The sequence below is a fragment of the Gopherus flavomarginatus genome, chromosome 19 (assembly GCF_025201925.1).
Source record: "Gopherus flavomarginatus isolate rGopFla2 chromosome 19, rGopFla2.mat.asm, whole genome shotgun sequence".
Lineage (NCBI taxonomy): Eukaryota > Metazoa > Chordata > Testudines > Testudinidae > Gopherus > Gopherus flavomarginatus.
The window spans coordinates 12,641,253-12,658,694 of NC_066635.1; the positions used below are offsets into that span (position 1 = coordinate 12,641,253).

The following is a 17,442-nucleotide window of genomic DNA, read 5'->3' on the forward strand; positions in this document are numbered from 1 at the left end:
CCCCAATCATTTGTTCCAATCTTAGCTGAGTACCCAATTTGTTTTATGTTTCATAAGTATTTAATCCAAGACATTTCTTGAGGGGAAAAGCAACTCGCTGCCCTAGGAGTTGTATTTATTCATTTGCTTAATAATAAACCTTTCATGTTTCTTATTCAGGATTTGAAAGAAAAGAACACAAATAAACAACTTAGCACAGAGAGCAAACTTCTCAAGGGTGATTTAGCAAGAAGCATTGAAGTAAATCTAAGGCAAGTTTATTGTCTTTCTGTAACAAATCAAGCAAGTAGTGGCTACAGCCAGCTTTCCTTTGCCCTTGAAATAATGTGGCTGCCAATAAAACAAGCCAAACACCCATCCTTCTGTTCTATATTCACAGGCAGCAAAAGTCCATGGACAACGAAAACTTCAGGATTCAGATTTTTGCTACTTACGGACCAAATCCTGAAGCCTGCAGGAGTTTTGCAACTATACTTCATTGGATGCTAAATAAGGACAATTACACCTCATGCTTGTGGGCACAAACTGACCTCAATCTTGGGGCAGGAAAAAATGTATTTTTCTTTATTTCCATATGTACAGCACAACACAATCAGCTAGGCACTTTATGGAACAAGCCAGAGAAATCCACCTTCCTCTGAACGACCAAGTATTAGCCATTACAAAAGGCAGACCAGGGGATCAGTTGACCAATTTAGTAGAGAAGGTTCTGTATTCCTGGTTAGGATAGGAACAGAAAGCAGTGCAACATTCATTATCTGCAAATTCACAGCTCAAATGTTTCAGATGCTTCTTTATATGTATTTCTTACAAATATGCCCAGAAAGCACACACAAAATGTAAATTTTTTCAGCAGCATGTGTTTATTTGGGGGGTCCTGCCGATATCTTCAGACATGGAGGAGAATACCTCCACAGATGGTTATGATTGAAACTGTCAAAACTCCTCAGCTGCATTTTTGGCTTCGCTATGTAGAATTCAAGATATTCAAAACACATTCTGTGGCTAAAATTAGCCATTTCAATTTAAACTAGGCACACAGTTAATTTAAGTCTTTTTAACCTCCCATTAAATGTGGCTCTCGTTCTCAGTGGGTCACAGATGAAGAAAATCTGTTGATGTAACTCAATATACAATTCTCTACTCCAGCATGGCAGCTGCCACCCATAATGTTCAAAAGATAAAATTCTGTTTCACAGATGGTCCAGATCATTACTTATTCTTCCAGGAGAAACATGCTAAGGACCTTCAGAAGTTGGCCTGGCTTATGGAAGACTGGTTTTCTAGTCAAATAGATCCAACCTTTTTAATGAAGGATAGTCTACAAATATTTGAAGGGCGCAAACACCAAAGAGACAGAGTTACTTAGCGTTATCTAAGGAGACAGAACTAGCAATAATGAACAAAAGATAAAAGCGAAAATTTAGGCAGGATTATCAGCCTCCCAAGGGAAGCGCTGAAAGCCCCACTGTCTCAACATGTAAAACCAGAAGGGATCAAGTCTTAGAAAAATACACCATAAGCAAGGCCCTTTGATTTCAGTTTTTACTGATTTTTTACCTGAATTTTGGACCATTCGAGTACCCAGAAATACTGATTATGTTAAGAAAATCCAGTATATTATGTTTATGTTAAGTTAATCTAAGTGTCAATGCAAAGCCATGTGTTATAAGGCAATGGAGTGGAAGATACACATGCACTGTATGTACTGAATGTAAAGTTCATGAAATAAACTGTGGCATTAAACTTCTCTTATTTCCAATACTCTTACTTTTTTCTATTTGTGGCTTTCTTTTGGTCTTCCCATCCCCCAATATTAACCCTGATATTTACCCAGAAAGACTTACGTTAATTATTTGCACTGATTTTTCACTCATTTTTTAATTATTGTAATAAACACTAATAAATTCCCATGAATTTTTAAACAAAACAAAAACAAAGGGCTTAGACCACAGGAAACAACACTGTCCTGGCAAGAATATGGACCAGATGAGCTAATAGGTCTGTTCTAATTCAGACTAAGATCTCAGTTGAAACACTGAACACCAGCTGGTCAGCGGCGCAGTGGGGCTAAGACAGGCTCCGCGTGGCTCTCGGAAGCAGTAGCATCTCCCCCTTCCGGCTCCTACCTGTAGGGGCAGACAGGGGGCTCCACGCACTGCCCTTGCCCCAAGCACCGGCTCTGCAGCTCCCATTGGCTGAGAACCATGGCCAATGGGAGCTGCGGGGGCGGTGTCTGCAGACGGTGCAGTGTGCAGAGCCACCTGGCCGCACCTCCAGGTAGGAGGCAAAGGGTACATATGCTGCTGCTTCCAGGACCTGCTTGAGGTAAGAGCTGCCCAGAGCCTGAACCCCTGACCCCCTCCTGTGTCCCAACCCTCTGACCCAGCCCTAATCTACCTCCTGCCCTCCAAACCACTCGATCCCAGCCCCACACCTCTAGCCAGACTCACCCCCAACCCAACATTCAAATCTCTGCCACTAATCCTTACACAACCATACAAGAGATCAAAGCTAGATCATAAAAATATTCAAAAATTATCTTTTACTGCCCCCTACGCACAAAGGAAATGTGCAAGTGTACATCCCAAAGCCACAGGAATATTGGAAGGACGAGATTGACATCATATAGTAAAGCCTAAATATTTATAGATCAGCACTGTAAAAAACAACCGTGTATTCTACAAACAGATTTTAGGCCCCTTTCTGCTCTCTCATATCCCACTTTAAGTCATTGTGATGTAATTCCATTGATTTCAGTAGAGTTAGTGTGAGATCAGAATTAGGCCCTGTGAATTTAAGTACTGAACATGTGCACCTCAGTATTCTGTAAATTGGTTTTTAAAATAATCTTAATTTGAAAGACAAAAGCTCTCCTTGCACTAATGCACAGCAGCTAAAGCGAGGACAGCTCTACAAAGAAGGATGCCTGGGACTTAACCAACAATGGCACCTTTCATCTTGGAAATCAGACAACTCGATAATGAAGAATTAGTTTCACATTTCAGATTCTTCTGCCTGTTGATGTCACATCTTTGGTGCTTATTTTTAATTACAATAAATGACTGCACCTATGGGATCCTTCCACAATTCAAGCATTCGCACAAATCCGTTAGTAAGTCAGTCTGCATATTCTCTGGGAGATTCATCATGGAGGCAAAGCCATTCATTCTCATAGCTAATGATACAGTCAGTCACCTATTTAGCCTCTCACATGCAGCATTTATATGGTCATATCCTGCCACTGTTCTGTATATGGAGATCCGCTAAGTCAATTGGAGTTTTAATTAAAATTGATAGCAGGATATGGCTGTAGTTAAGAAACCTATCCTTGACAAGCAATTTTTAAGAGGCGAATGAAATGCAACTTTCAGACACTAACACATACAGCCGACACAGAGCTAGAGGAAATACAAGAATCTTCCCCCCGGCCTCACTGAGGCCAGGGCTACAACTATAAACTTACATTAGTATAACTACTGATATCACAACAGGGTATGAAAAAACCACACCCCTGAGCCATGCAGGTTATACCGACCTAGACAGTGCTATGTCAATGAGAGAGCTTATCCTGTCAACATAGCTACCGCCTCCCACAGAGGTGGATTAAATATGCTGACAGGAGAAGCCCCCCATACCGTCTTCACTGAAGCACTGCAGCATTGTAAGTGCAGATCTGCCCTGAGGATGCTTTGGAGGTATTTACTCTTCCAAGTAGCCTCCCTGAACTCAAGTGGGTCTACTAGTATAAGAGTTGCAGGATAGAGTCCCTAGTTTATATGGGGTGGGGCGGGGGGTTTGCACTTCTGGGATAGCCAACCTACATAGAGACTGCACAAAGAAACCAGTTTATGGAGGAGGGGATTAATAAAAGACTCCAGCTCCACAGACAAAATAAGGGAAGGATGAGAGGTAGAGACAGAAAACTCCATCTTAGATCCTAGAAAGGCCAAGTGTTAGGCAACAAACATTCACTGTTGCTTATTTGTAACACTCAATTATATTGGAAATTCTGACTTTGGTCACTACTAGGGCAGTGATCACAAAACGTTAGGAAGTGGTTGTAGCTTACTGCTGTGGTCATTTGCTTGTTCATAAACTAGACAATGGACTATGCATATTTTTATTTTACATTGCACAGTCCTTGTGCTGTTGCTAGATTTTATTAGTCAGTGAAACCTTGAGGCCTAATCTCCTATAAAAATGGCTGCAAAAATAATTATTTTTTCCCTTTAGTGGTTTTGAGTCATGTCACAAAGGAACATGAATCTTTTATTGGACAAACTTCTGTTGGTAAGAGACATAATCTTTCGAGCTTTAAGTCTGGAGAAGAGCTCAAGGGGCTCAAAAGCTTGTCTCTCTCACCGACAGAAGTTGGTCCAATAAACGACATTACCTCAGCCACATTGTCTCTCTCATATCCCAGGACCTCCACAGCTACAACTACACTTCATACGCAAATAATCTGTTTTTCTTTTCTCCAGTGACCTCTAGTGGTGAATATGTATGACAGCGAAGCCAAAAGGAGGACTGTACCCTATTGCAAATGGGATCAGAGCGTGTTAAGGGTGAGGAAGATCTAGTATCAGAGGGGTAGCCATGTTAGTCTGGATCTGTAAAAGCAGCAAAGAATCCTGTGGCACCTTATAGACTAACAGACGTTTTGGAGCATGAGCTTTCGTGGGTGAATACCCACTTCTTCAGATGCATCTGAAGAAGTGGGTATTCACCCACGAAAGCTCATGCTCCAAAACGTCTGTTAGTCTATAAGGTGCCACAGGATTCTTTGCTGCTTTTGAAGATCTAGTAGTTCATCAACCTGTAAGTGGAAAATAGTTTCCCCCAATGGAGACACAGATACTAAGCTGACACTATATTAAGGAAAGGTAGACATTCAGATACGGGTCCCCCATCTTCCCCCATGACAGTTAATGAGGCAGTATGAGTTCAGGAGAGAAACCCGCTAATCTCAGAATTTTCCCTTGAGAAAAGAGATTAAGCATCCTCAGACAGCTCCATCCCCTCTCAAGGGGTTCTGCATTCTTTGCTCCCTTGTTTCCCACTGAAATCAATTAGAGTTTTGGGTGTTAAGGCAATATAAGATCAGGCCTGCCAGATTTCTCTGCAACTGTCTCTTAGAACAAACTGGTAACTGCCGTCACTGTTTTGGACCACAAAGAAATGTGCACATCAATTATTTTCATTGCACACATCAATTATTTTCATTGCACACCAGCTGAAACTTTAGAGTTATTGCCTCAGCTGTCTTACTAGATAAATCCAAACAGATCTATAATATAACAGGAATAATGAGCATGTGGCAGAAGCAGGAGGTTTGGGGGGGAGGTGTTTTTTGTTTACTTTTTTAACACTTTTGGCTATTGCGAGCATTTTATAAAACCAACATAAAATTGTAGGCCCAGTTCTGTAGTAGAAAACTCATCTTTGCGCTTGGCAAAAATAACTGTTATGCAATAACTTCTGAGGGCACCTCCCATTCATTGTTCAGGAACATCACTTTTTTTTCTCCTCTACGAACCCAAAGTAGAGTCAATATTTGTGCATGCACCTGTATTTCCAAAGAGAAACTTCAGACTCTGTCCTAGCCCCATTGCATTTCAAACTTTTATTTTTCTTCTTTTTTATTAGACATGTATGCTGCAGTCACCCCTAGAGACATCAACCAAGTCAGAGCTGCATTATTCTGCAAATAGGTCAAATATGTAGCAAGTGACAGTCCCAGCGTAAAGAGCTAATTCCTGCTCTCTGTTAAATTCCTGAAAGACTCTCCAACTTTCTCCTTTAGTCAGGAAAGACAGTTCAACCAAAACTTCATGCTAGCAAGCACTCTTGTGACAACATGAACACAGCTCACTGTCCCAGAGTGCCCCCTTGTTGCAAGACCAGGTGTTGCAGCACTTGTACCTCAGTTTCCCCTTAGCACTCTTCGGCTTATCCTTGCCAGAGAGGTGACATGGCCCTCCAGCCAAGCCACTTTAAACATTCAATCCCTTCCAGGGTAACAGAGTCCCTTAATCTAAGTCCAATGCAACACCAAAACAAAAGAAAGTCTTCTTTACAGGCAGGCTTCCAGCAGCAATAGCCTGTCTCATTATCTCACCTCCAGATCCAATCACACCAACCATCCAGGTCAGGTTTACCCTCTTACTAACCGACCCTGGCAGGCCACAGCCAGTTCCTAGCTCACACTCGGCTTTTTCCCTTATTTAGGAGCAGCCCGTCCACTCCCTCCCCAGCCAGCACTTAACTGCTAGACTCTCCTCCTCAGCCAGCTCACCTGCTCTTCTCCCTAGCCAGAGATTCTGGCCTGCCTTCTGCATGGAGCGCCTCTTCGTAAATCCAACACCCAGCGCAGCTGTAGCAGGATGGGGTAACTGAACAGGGCTGACTGGCCCCAGACCTTCTGGCCCTTACAGGGGAAAGCCTCCCTGTTACCCAAAAGCATTCAGCTGTCTTACATGATTGAAGATACTGTCATGCCACAGTCTCTATAAAGGCATGTCATAATCATCTGCTTGTCCACCTAAAATGGAGTTTTATCCATTGCACCATGGCATCATGGTGACACTAAACAAACAGTATTATTAACACTCAATTGAAGGAAAAAATTAAAAATGAAACATCTATGCTGCTGAAGTACTCTGGAAAATTTGGACTGAAAAGTGCACAGGCAGCAGTGCCTTTTATTATACTCATATAACTTTAAAATAAGTCTATCTGCAAAATCTTTGGAAGGGGGAAAAACAGCACCTCCAACCTACCTCCAAATATTTCAAGTCACATTTTTGTTGTGTCCTTAGATGATAGCCAATGGAGTTTACTGCTTTGTTTATAATTTACCTCTATAGCTACAAGCCAGGGGCAGTAATATTTTTATCAACTCGCTACCTTAGTGATAAGGAAACTCCAGGTACCAAGCTTGCTCTAATAGCAGTACCTTGGCCTTCTTCATGTGACCCATAATTTTGCCCAGATCTTCAACATCAATGACAGAATTACTGCTTCCATCCTCCTCAGCACCCGCCTCCTCCTCACTGGTGGTTTCAAATAAATCCTCCACCTATGCAATAAAGATTTCAAAAGAAATTTTAGAAGCTTGCATGATACGTTAAATATAAACCCCTGCCTATTCTAGCCTGCTGATTCAATTACACAAGAGGCGGCAAAGATTTCTGGAAAGTTAACAATGGGACATTTGACCTATACAAGGCACACAACTCCCAGCTCTACCAATAAAAAGCCTGATGAATTGTTTTTTAAAATGAATTTAAGAGTACACAAAGCATTTGACCTTCAGTCTCCTGGGAAATCTGGCTTCCAGATTGATTCATTCATTTTCATAACTCTCTCTTCCCCCCTCCCCCCATCCATCTATCCATTTCCCATCATGTCATTGGCAGTTAAAATCAGAGGTTAGGACAAAAGCATGAAACTCTCACGGGATTTAGGCACCTCATTCCCTTAGACTCCTTTGAAAATCCACACCAGAGGGATCAATATCACAGTGAACAAGACAGGAAGGGAACTGCTGTTCAAACTGTAAATTTCTCAGGGCAGAGGGCTTCCCCTGTAAAGAGTCAGGCACAGCAGCTGTCCTGTATCAATATTAACAAAGCCTATTCCTCTTGTGATAGCCTAAAGAAGAGGCAGCCTTGCACTTTCAACCCACCCAGGGAGAAGAGCAACTGTCTTCTGGTAGGGTCTATAGTGCAGTAGCAATGATGCCCTGTGCACAAGATGGATGATAAAGTGTCTCAGCATCAGCTGCTCTCCCTTTCTACAAAGCAAGAGAGATGATCCCCTAATCAAAACTTGTTATTAACACAAACACTCTGGGAGAGAGACAAGCAGTTAGACATACGTATTCAGAGGAAGAGACAGAGCTGCCTCAGACAATGCTGCCAATCTGCAGCTGCAAAGAGAGACCCTGAACCAAAGCAGCCAACCTGACCAGTGACAGACTGAAAAGCTAGTGGTGGTGTTAACTGCTCCTATGGCACAGTAAATAAGAAGCCTCACCCTGGGGGTGGAGATAACTTAAGACCCTTCTGAGAAATCAGCATGGGTCCTCTTTATATTGGTTCTGGCACATCCCGGCTCCCATTTAAAGGGAAACTTCCCTGTACCATTCCCCCTAGCTCCCCTCCACACACACAACCCTCAGTTCTACTTCTTCTCTGGCCCTCTACTTGCACTATCCCCAAGGCACGGAAGCAAGGGACAAGTGTAAGGGACAAGGTCACATAGCGGATCCAAGCCCGTAGAGCTGGGGAAGCGAAGGAAGGAGACCAATGCCTCTCCAAGAGAACCCACAGAGTCCCTTAAACCAGCCCTGCTAAGAGATTTGCTACAGAAGTAATGCCCTGTGATTTTTGGACCTACCTCAGTGTTCTCCTGCTCTGACACCCTTTGCTCACGATCCGATCCCTCCTTGCTCTGCCTCCCTTTGGATTTGCACTTGCCTTTCTTACAGTTTCCGCTACAGGGCTTCTTCTTTCCTTTGCAAAGTGCCTGGAGCCTTGCGAGGAACCTGGCCTTCCAAGCATCAAAGTCAGCCTCGATGCTGCCGTGCTTGCTTTTGGCTACACTACAGTCCCCCTCCGCACGAGTCATGACACGACTAGCACTGAGCATCCACAGCCATTTGTCAATGTTTTTTCCAACCTAGGACGAGAAGTGAAAAAAAGCCCATTAACAAGGAACTTACAGACAGTCCAGGAACTTACAGACAGTCATTCAGAAAACAGATTGGACAAAAAGTGGCTAGATGTATGGCCACAGCAGGCTGACTGACTGACTGGGAACCAGTGATCTCTGAGCTCTAATAGCAGCTCTCTTGCCGACATAGAGTATGAACTTAAACCTTAGCTTCTCTATACCTCATAGTTTCTTCACTGGTAAAAAGTATTAACATCACCACTGAGTCTGACCACTTCAGGGTGCCAAACTTTAGAAAAGATGTGGACAAACCGGCAAGAGTCCAGAGGAGAGCAACAAAAATGATAAAAGGTTTAGAAAACCTGAGCTGGGAGGAAAGGTTTAAAAAAAAAAAAAAAAAAAACACCTGGGCATGTTTAGTCTTAAGAAAAGAAGGCTGAGAAGGGACCTGATAACAGTCTTCAAATCTGTTAAGAGCTGTTATAAAGAGGACTGTATTCTGCATATTTACTTGAGGTTGGATAAGGAGTAATGGGCTTAATCTGCAGCAAGGGAGATTTATGTTAGATATTAGGAAAAACTTTCTAACTCTAAGCATAGTTATGCTCTGGAAGAGACTTCCAAAGAAGGTTGTGGAATCTCCATCATCAGAGGATTTTAAAAACAGCTTGGACAAACACTTGTCAGAGATGGTCTAGGTTTATCTGGTCCTGCTTCAGTGCAGGGGGCTGGACTTGATGACTTCTTGAGGTCCATTCCAGCCCTGTATTTCTATCATTCTATAATAGGTGTGTTTTAGGGGATAGTTTTTCACTTTACAGCATTTGCTAGTAATAACAAAACCTGTGTATGTACAATACTGGGTGTGGCCGTCAGGCCATGAAGCACTGTACAAGTACATTAGTCTGAAACTACATTTTTTTCCCCTCTTTCTGATTTAGATAATCTCAGGCAGTTCATGGGGTTAAACATCATCAGACTATCATATAGCTGGCGAGTATCAAGATTTATCAGTATAGTAAATGAAAAGTAAGAAAGGAGTACTTTAAAAAAGGGAGAGAGGTAATAATAAGTCAGTGGTTTATTTTGCCCTTTAAAAATCATACAGAACAGCCTCTGACAAAACAAATGTGACAGCTTTATCTACTAACTACTGGTTTTAAAAGCGTGGAAATTCAATGAAAGATTTACAAAACGTATTCTGTATATATTGCAAAGGCTGGGGATCAGAGTTACTATATAGTTTTAAAAGTGTCTGAACTATCATCCTGAGGAAACACTCCACAGGTTAACATGGTACCAATGGGAATCATTCCTCTTCACTTTGATAGGGTGCTGCACTTGAAGGGGAACTGGATCTGGCCTTAAATACTTTAAATCCTTTAAAAAAGAATCCAATTTTCCAACTTCCTCTTAAAAGTAAGGAGTCTTAAGAACACTAGATGCCTAACCCAAGAGGTGCAGAACACCATCAATCTCACTGATATTTGCAGACACCAAAGATGCTTAGCAATTCTTCAGGATCAGAAAACAAAAAGAAAATCCAGAGAAACTCACCGTGTTGTAGTGGTCCACATACACTGAATTTCCCAAGCCAAACACAGCGTACCTCATGCCTTTCAGATAGGTTTTGCCAAACCTAAAGTCATTCACAGCCTCTTCTAACCATTTGCAGAACCATGCTGCATTTTCAGTTGGCTGTCCATCAGTGTAGGTAGCAACCAGAAACACACAAATATTTTTGCTGGTTGCCTGAAGACAGTATAGCAGAGGAAAAGAATATTTTAAAGGGATGATCAGTGCATTCTCTAAAACAACTTTAATATTACAGTGTCAGGAAGAGAATGTTATTGTCTTTTTAGAAGTCAAGGTATGAAGTCTAGGGCAGAAAATCCTAGGAATGAAGCTGGTAAGTGCACTCTTTGTATAAACCATGGATTCAATACATTAGGAAAAACTGTATTAATAAACATTTTGCCCCATATAGCATTTCTATTCAAAGATCTAAAGGAACTTTATGAACATTACCTAAATAAATCTCAACACCACTGTGAAGTAGAGATGAATTACTATTACTCCTAGACAGGACACTTTGGCATAGTGAGGGACATGAGCAATATCTCTATCTTACTGAGAAAGCTTGCAGCAGAACCAAAACAAAGAATTCAGCTCTCCTAGGATCATAGGTCTGGGTTCTACCTTTTCTTAGAAAAGAAATATCAAGTTGACATCAAATAAGGGCCAATATTAAATTACTTCAAGGTGGTATTTTAGGCTGTAAGAAGATCAGCACTGAAGGTTCCCATTTACCCCACAGATGCACTCTTCAACACAAGTCTTGTGGGATTTGCAGGGAACTAGGGGAGGTCTGTAGGGAGACGCAGAAGAGATCAGACCTCTCAACAGACCCAGGGAATTGTTACATATATATTTTACCTATCTAGGAAAGGGAAGAAAGAAAAATACTAACCTCTTCGGCTAGACAATCATCTGGATCATAGTCTCTCATGTTAATGATTTCTGCAGGCAAATTAAGGGAGAGAATAGCTTCAGCAAGAATTGTTGCAAATCCCTGGAGAGAGAGAGAGAGAGAAATAGAAAGGCTTTATCTGCAATAACCCAACCAAAGGAAGAGTCAAACAAATTCATGAGAGAGTGTTAGAAACTCTCAAACCTTGTAACAAGAAGCGGATATTTCATATGGCTATCATGTACAGAAACAGAACAAAGATACCTATAAAACCCGCATTTTCTTTTTTTTAAAGTTAAGTGCATTTTGTTTTGGAAAGTGAGTATTTCTACAGACACACACAAAAAATCACTCAACTTTAATCAGTTTTTTGTCTTTGACAGAGAAATATTATAAAGCAGCATCTCTCCACACAAGAGGAGTTTAAGGTGACACCAAAAGATTAATAGAGTATATTTTAAAGCATTGATTTTTAAATTCTTTAAAATCTAATTTCCTCTTCACTTTTTTATTTTATTGGACAACAGAAACCTAGTCAATTTCACTTTCAGGTTCTTGAACCATGCACTGTTTGCAAGCCAAATGTTACACTTCAATAACGTTTTGAATTAACTTTGTCCAAGTAGAATAAAATGACTTTTACCTTAGCTGTGCCAGTCTGAGAGCCATAGAAAACCTTCACCCCAGTAACATAAACTTCCTTCGTCTTTGGCTTTGTATATCCATTTATTAGCACATCTTGTGTTACTTTAGACAGAGTTAGCTTCTCGGTGGATTTTTCATCCTACAAAACAATTGTAGTATCCCAATCTTACCCTTTTCAAACTCATCTTAAGCTAGTTTTCACATAAAATCCAAACCACCTAGTCAGATCTTCAGCATTAGGTTGGTGAGCTCTAGCAAATGTAACAGTGATAAGTTTTAGAGTTACAACTGGCCCATAAAAACAATCAAACTAGCATCCTCTCATTTAAATAAGACAGGTTACTGTAATCTGATCTCACAGCATAGGGTGTGACTTGATCACAGCAGGTGTCTGAAGATATGCCTTCCTCCCATCCCACGTACACAACTGAATATTTTATGAAGGAGTTTTTACCCTCTTGAAGGGCGTAATCCTGCTTCTAGTGAAATCATGGTACTTTTATCATTAACTTCAATGGGAACAGGACCTGCTTCTCAAACATCAGGTGTAAGCAGCTGGCAGAGACAGGATTTGAAAAAGTGCTGGGCCAGTCCAGAATGACAAACCTTCTTCACATAATAAACAGAGGTGATTATGTGAGATCAGTTCACAAGTCGCTTACAAGGCAGTAAAATATTCAACAGGTATGCTTTAGAAACATAACAAAACACACTTCAAGTACTATGATTTTCAATGATGTCAAACCACATTTAAACTTCAAGAAGTTAGAACTTGCACATGGCCTACAGTGGACAACATTGAAATGAAATGCCACATTCACACACCAAGGAGGACACATTTCAGTAGTGGGTTAAAGGATTACTGTTGTAACACAGTGGTAGATTTCCAGTTGACAGAATATAAATGCTAGAATTGTGAAGTCTCATTTACCTGCTTTTTGGCTTTGGTGGCAAGGAACTGAAAGCAGATCCAAATACCGATGCCAAAAGCTGCACAAGAGTAGATGTAAAACCTGTTTAGCCATATCGACATCAGATGAGTGTAGAAGTAGCTCCATGTATTCACTGATGCATCTAAAATGAGAATAAATCATGACTGCCCTCTTCCAACTCAGCAAAAGCAGCAGCAGTTTCCTTCATCATCAACCATTTTAAAAAAGCAGCACACACACACACACGGCGTCTACCAGTCTCATGACCTTAACTATTCTCAGTCTCCAGATCATGCAATGACAGGAAGAAATTGAAATGGCTTTTGGCTATGGACACAACCATTATAAATGAATTAGGGACTAGCTGGCCTTTCATCCAGTAAAACATTGCTGTGTAGATTGAATCATAGAATATCAGGGTTGGAAGGGATCCTAGAAGGCCATCTAGACCAACCTCCTGCTCAAAGCAGGACCAATCCCCAGACAGATTTTTGCCCCAGACACCTAAATGGCCCCCTCAAGGATTGAACTCACAACACTGGGTTTAGCAGGCCAATGCTCAAACTATCCCTCCCCACCCTACAGCCTCATACACAGGCCAAAGCCTTAGACTGTTACAGGACAGCCTAAGTTTCAACAGCATAAGTTGAGTGTGCTTAGTCTTAAACATGTTCTGTGCCATTATAGCCTCTTAAGAATTAATACAGTCTTGATGCAAAAGCCAAACTTCTTCTCATTAGCCTCAGTCTTGCAATGAATCCAATGAGAGAAAAACCTTGCACCTATATAGAGCTCTGCTGACTTCAAAGAGCTGAGTGTAGGATTAGAACCTTTAAAAACTGCTCAAATTATACAAGTTTTAATAAACTGGGTATCAAGACATGCTTAATATTTTGATTAAACTGAACATACTTTATCAGCATTATACAAGGCGTATAACCACAAAGTTTTTACTTAAAAAGAGGATTAGCTTTTAAAGTATAGCATTAAGAGCAATATACATTACACTGTAGTAAACAGTGTTACTTCCCCTTCTCTGTCTTTACTGGTTATGTGCAAAATATTCAAAGGCTTAAAGACCGCAAGCCAACAAAATAAGACTAACTCATTAAATTAATTCTTTCTGAAGAGCAGGGATTGAGCATTCACCTATTACTTCTTATGCTCCTAACTGGGCTCCAACATCATGACTCCAGTAGGTACCGGGGCCCAGGACCAGGACCCCTATCCCCTAACAGAGTGCAAGTAAGGTAAAGGCACATATCTTGGAAACTGAATGCAAAGTATTTGATTTTCTCAGCAACATCGACTGGGAATAGTCACAAGACTTCTCACACAGTTTGCCAGCTCACCTGTTAATTCATTGCCTCAATTCCCCCAGCTGGCCGCTATAGCGGCAGAAACAGCATTCCTCCAATTTTGCTACCAGTAGCAGTTTTGTCATGCTAATACGACCTTTTATCTACCCATCAGAACTTGCTACCACTAGGTCAATGGGTCGTGAATTCAGCTGAATGGGGCTTTATTTGGGAAACTGGCACAATTTGCTTCCTCCTTGCTAATTTGCAATTGATTTATTTGATTATTGAGGTGTGCTGTCTCGTTGTGTGTGTGAGTATGTGTACAGGGAGGTGAGACTTGGGAGGGTACAGAGCACAGACATGAGCCCAAGTTGATACCCCACACCAGCCCATCCTTGCCTAGCATTTCAATCAGAATGAGGAGTCACTGAGATAGCAGTTTGTAGAATTGGCTCTGGTTACAAGCAGCTGCCTTCAGGGCCAACTATACAGCAGTTAGTTCTGTAAGAGGCCAGAGTTGTAGCATAGACAATGCTGAAGACAACAGAATGTTTGTGACAATGGCTGTGAGCAGCAGATGTTTTCCAATATCCTTGAAGCAGCAAAAACCCAAAGAGCTTGTGTAGATGGAAATTTGCACTAGTGTCACTACACAGATGTAATCACACAGCTGTAAACTGCCCTAATCTAAACAAGCCCGTTAGAATCAGCTCAGTTAAAACTAGTTTTCAAGGTCCACAACCAAACCATGAGCACCAGGCAAATGAAAGCTTAGCCTGGCTTTCCTTGTAACAAAAATGCCTTTTTGGTAAAAGTGGTATCTAAAAAAAACATAAGTCTGGAGATCTGCATACTATTCCCTACTCTACCAGTGGCTTGGCATTTCATCTGTAACAAGTCTTCTTCTCAACTGCTCTGGTCTCATTCCCCTTCTTTGTAAAACGGAGATAATGTTGCTTATCCACTGGAGCAAGGCAAAAGCGCATAACATTTCAAACAAAAAGGGTTATTAGAAGCTCAGCTTTCAGTAAAAATAATCCTTTGGGTGGAGGTTTTATTGCAACAGTTTCTAATTCCATTCCACCTAAAAGCAATCTGGCTAAAAACTCTAATTACCCTCATCCCATGCAGAAAACTCATAATCCCAGAGATAGCTCCTCTCATTCCTCACTGCTCTCAATCACACACACCTTCCCTTTGTGGAGATTAGATACATTCAGCTACCTATAATTAACACACAAAATCCAAGGTCATTAGCTGGCACAGAGGTGCTTCCCCCTGGGGCACCACTGGAGAAGGGTGCAGCAGTAATTCAGGGTTACTTTTATATTATTGTTTCCTACATTTCTCTGATACTAACAGATTTCACTCTGGGTGTGTCCATCGGAGACATGTTCCAATCTCAATTCTGCTGGTGGTCCCAGCAGCCTTAAGGTTTCAAGATATTGGTCAGAGGTCACCCCTTTCAGGCTTGGCACTAACTTGACTTCCTTTTAAAAGAATAAGCAACTGAGTGTGTGTTGCATGCAGACCTAACAGCAACAAGTGAGTGAGCCCATTCCCACCTTGCTGGGAGCAGCAGGAAACAGGCTATTCCAGATGTGTTATGGTTAAATCAGTGTGGTTTCAGTTTAATAAGAGATATATCCTCTATCAAGGCACTAGCTACAACGATCCCCTAAAAATCATCAGGCCTCCTCAGACAATAGTACTTACCCATGGCATAAGCGTCAGCACAAGCAACCAGGATAGTTAGGACCTGAAACACCAGCCAAAAAATCAGTATTCCAGAGCGTGATGTGGCAATTTGCAACTACCCTTCTATGTTTTGGGTAACAAACTTAACTAAGACAGAGAGATCCCCAGGTGCTCCTGGGGGCAGCCATGCTGTTCGCAGAGGGATGCTGGGAGTCCGGGTGGTTGCTTTTCTTCCCCTTCCTCCCCTCTTCACTTTATAGATAGCTTCCTTTTCATCAGTAGCAATACAGAGCACAGGGCTGGTGTGGCAGTGTTTCCTTCCTCGTGCCTAGAAAACAAAAACACGCGATCACAAACACTCTAAATATTTACAATCACAGAAAAACAATCTCTCATACGCAAACACATCAGATAGGCAGTGCAACCTCACCGGGCTAAAGAAATGGGATACGAAAATAATACAGCAAAGACAACCACTGGAGGGGGGAGCACCCGATCCTACACCCACCCCCCCCACGCAATCGCACAGAAACAGAATACCACGAACACAGTCACAGAAACACACTGAAGCACACACAGAGCGACACGCAGAAACTCAGCCCGCCAGGGAAACACATGCTATAAAAACACGCAGAGTCAAGCCACTCTCAACCCCTTCTCACACACGGCCACGGGAGTACAGTCACCCACGCCAGCCGACCCCCTGGAGCATTTCACTGTTGTTGCTGAACCCCACCAAGAAGCCATTTGCATCCAGGCCCCAGAGACGGGCGACACCCGGCCAAGAAGACACGGTGATGGGCGCGTGGGTTTGACTGTGAAACTGGGCGGAGTGGGTAAGCTCCTCCGGCGGGGACTGTCTCGGGCTCCTGCACAGCACCCTTTGCGCTGCCCCGTTCATCACCATATTGCGATGCACTAATATTAACGAATAATCATGGGAGTGTGGCCGGTTGGGGTCTGGTATGTGCCTCGGGGGTGGCCCGGTGTTACGGGGGGGGATGACACTACCTGACAGGCACTATCCTGCCCCCGTAGGTACGTGGGGCTGGGGGTAGCCCCTCTGTGCCCACAGGCCAGGGGAACCGTGCACGGGATGGGGGGGATTTGCCGCCCACTCACGTCGGCTCAGGGCCCTGCTTTCGAACCGCCCCTCCCCCGGGGGCCAGGTCAGACCCCCCCCCCGCCGTGTGCACGGCGCTGTGAGAGCCCCGAGGCCGGGGGCCAGGTCAGACCCCCCCCACGCCGTGTGCACGGCGCTGTGAGAGCCCCGAGCCCGGGGGCCAGGTCAGACCCCCCCCTGCCGTGTGCACGGCGCTGTGAGAGGCCGGGGGCCAGGTCAGACCCCCATGCCGTGTGCACGGCGCTGTGAGAGCCCCTCCCCCGGGGGCCAGGTCAGACCCCCCCCAAGCCGTGTGCACGGCGCTGTGAGAGCCCCGAGCCCGGGGGCCAGGTCAGACCCCCCCCTGCCGTGTGCACGGCGCTGTGAGAGGCCGGGGGCCAGGTCAGACCCCCATGCCGTGTGCACGGCGCTGTGAGAGGCCGGGGGCCAGGTCAGACCCCCCCCCATGCTATGTGCACGGCGCTGTGAGAGGCCGGGGGCCAGGTCAGACCCCCATGCCGTGTGCACGGCGCTGTGAGAGCCCCGAGCCCGGGGGCCAGGTCAGACCCCCCCCCTGCCGTGTGCACGGCGCTGTGAGAGGCCGGGGGCCAGGTC

At 43.4% G+C, this 17,442-nt stretch overlaps 1 protein-coding gene across 4 annotated transcripts in view; it reads right to left on the bottom strand.

Annotated features, from left to right (window-relative positions):
* LOC127037648 (S-adenosyl-L-methionine-dependent tRNA 4-demethylwyosine synthase TYW1-like) overlaps positions 1 to 17,442 on the bottom strand; it is a 130,577-nt gene that overhangs the window by 112,518 nt on the left and 617 nt on the right. Inside the window, exons 1-9 of one of the 4 annotated variants that reach the window (XM_050929649.1) lie at positions 16,462 to 16,868; positions 15,874 to 16,053; positions 15,744 to 15,786; positions 12,726 to 12,868; positions 11,793 to 11,933; positions 11,150 to 11,251; positions 10,237 to 10,431; positions 8,404 to 8,685; positions 6,959 to 7,081 (exon numbers count right to left, since the gene is read on the bottom strand). In XM_050929649.1, coding sequence (XP_050785606.1) covers positions 6,959 to 7,081; positions 8,404 to 8,685; positions 10,237 to 10,431; positions 11,150 to 11,251; positions 11,793 to 11,933; positions 12,726 to 12,868; positions 15,744 to 15,786; positions 15,874 to 16,053; positions 16,462 to 16,632 — 1,380 coding nt within the window. In that variant the 5' untranslated portion in view covers positions 16,633 to 16,868. Of the gene's footprint in view, positions 1 to 6,958; positions 7,082 to 8,403; positions 8,686 to 10,236; positions 10,432 to 11,149; positions 11,252 to 11,792; positions 11,934 to 12,725; positions 12,869 to 15,743; positions 15,787 to 15,873; positions 16,054 to 16,461; positions 16,869 to 17,442 lie in introns of those variants that run through there. The other 3 variants (XM_050929648.1, XM_050929652.1, XM_050929650.1) reach the window with 3 other exon arrangements.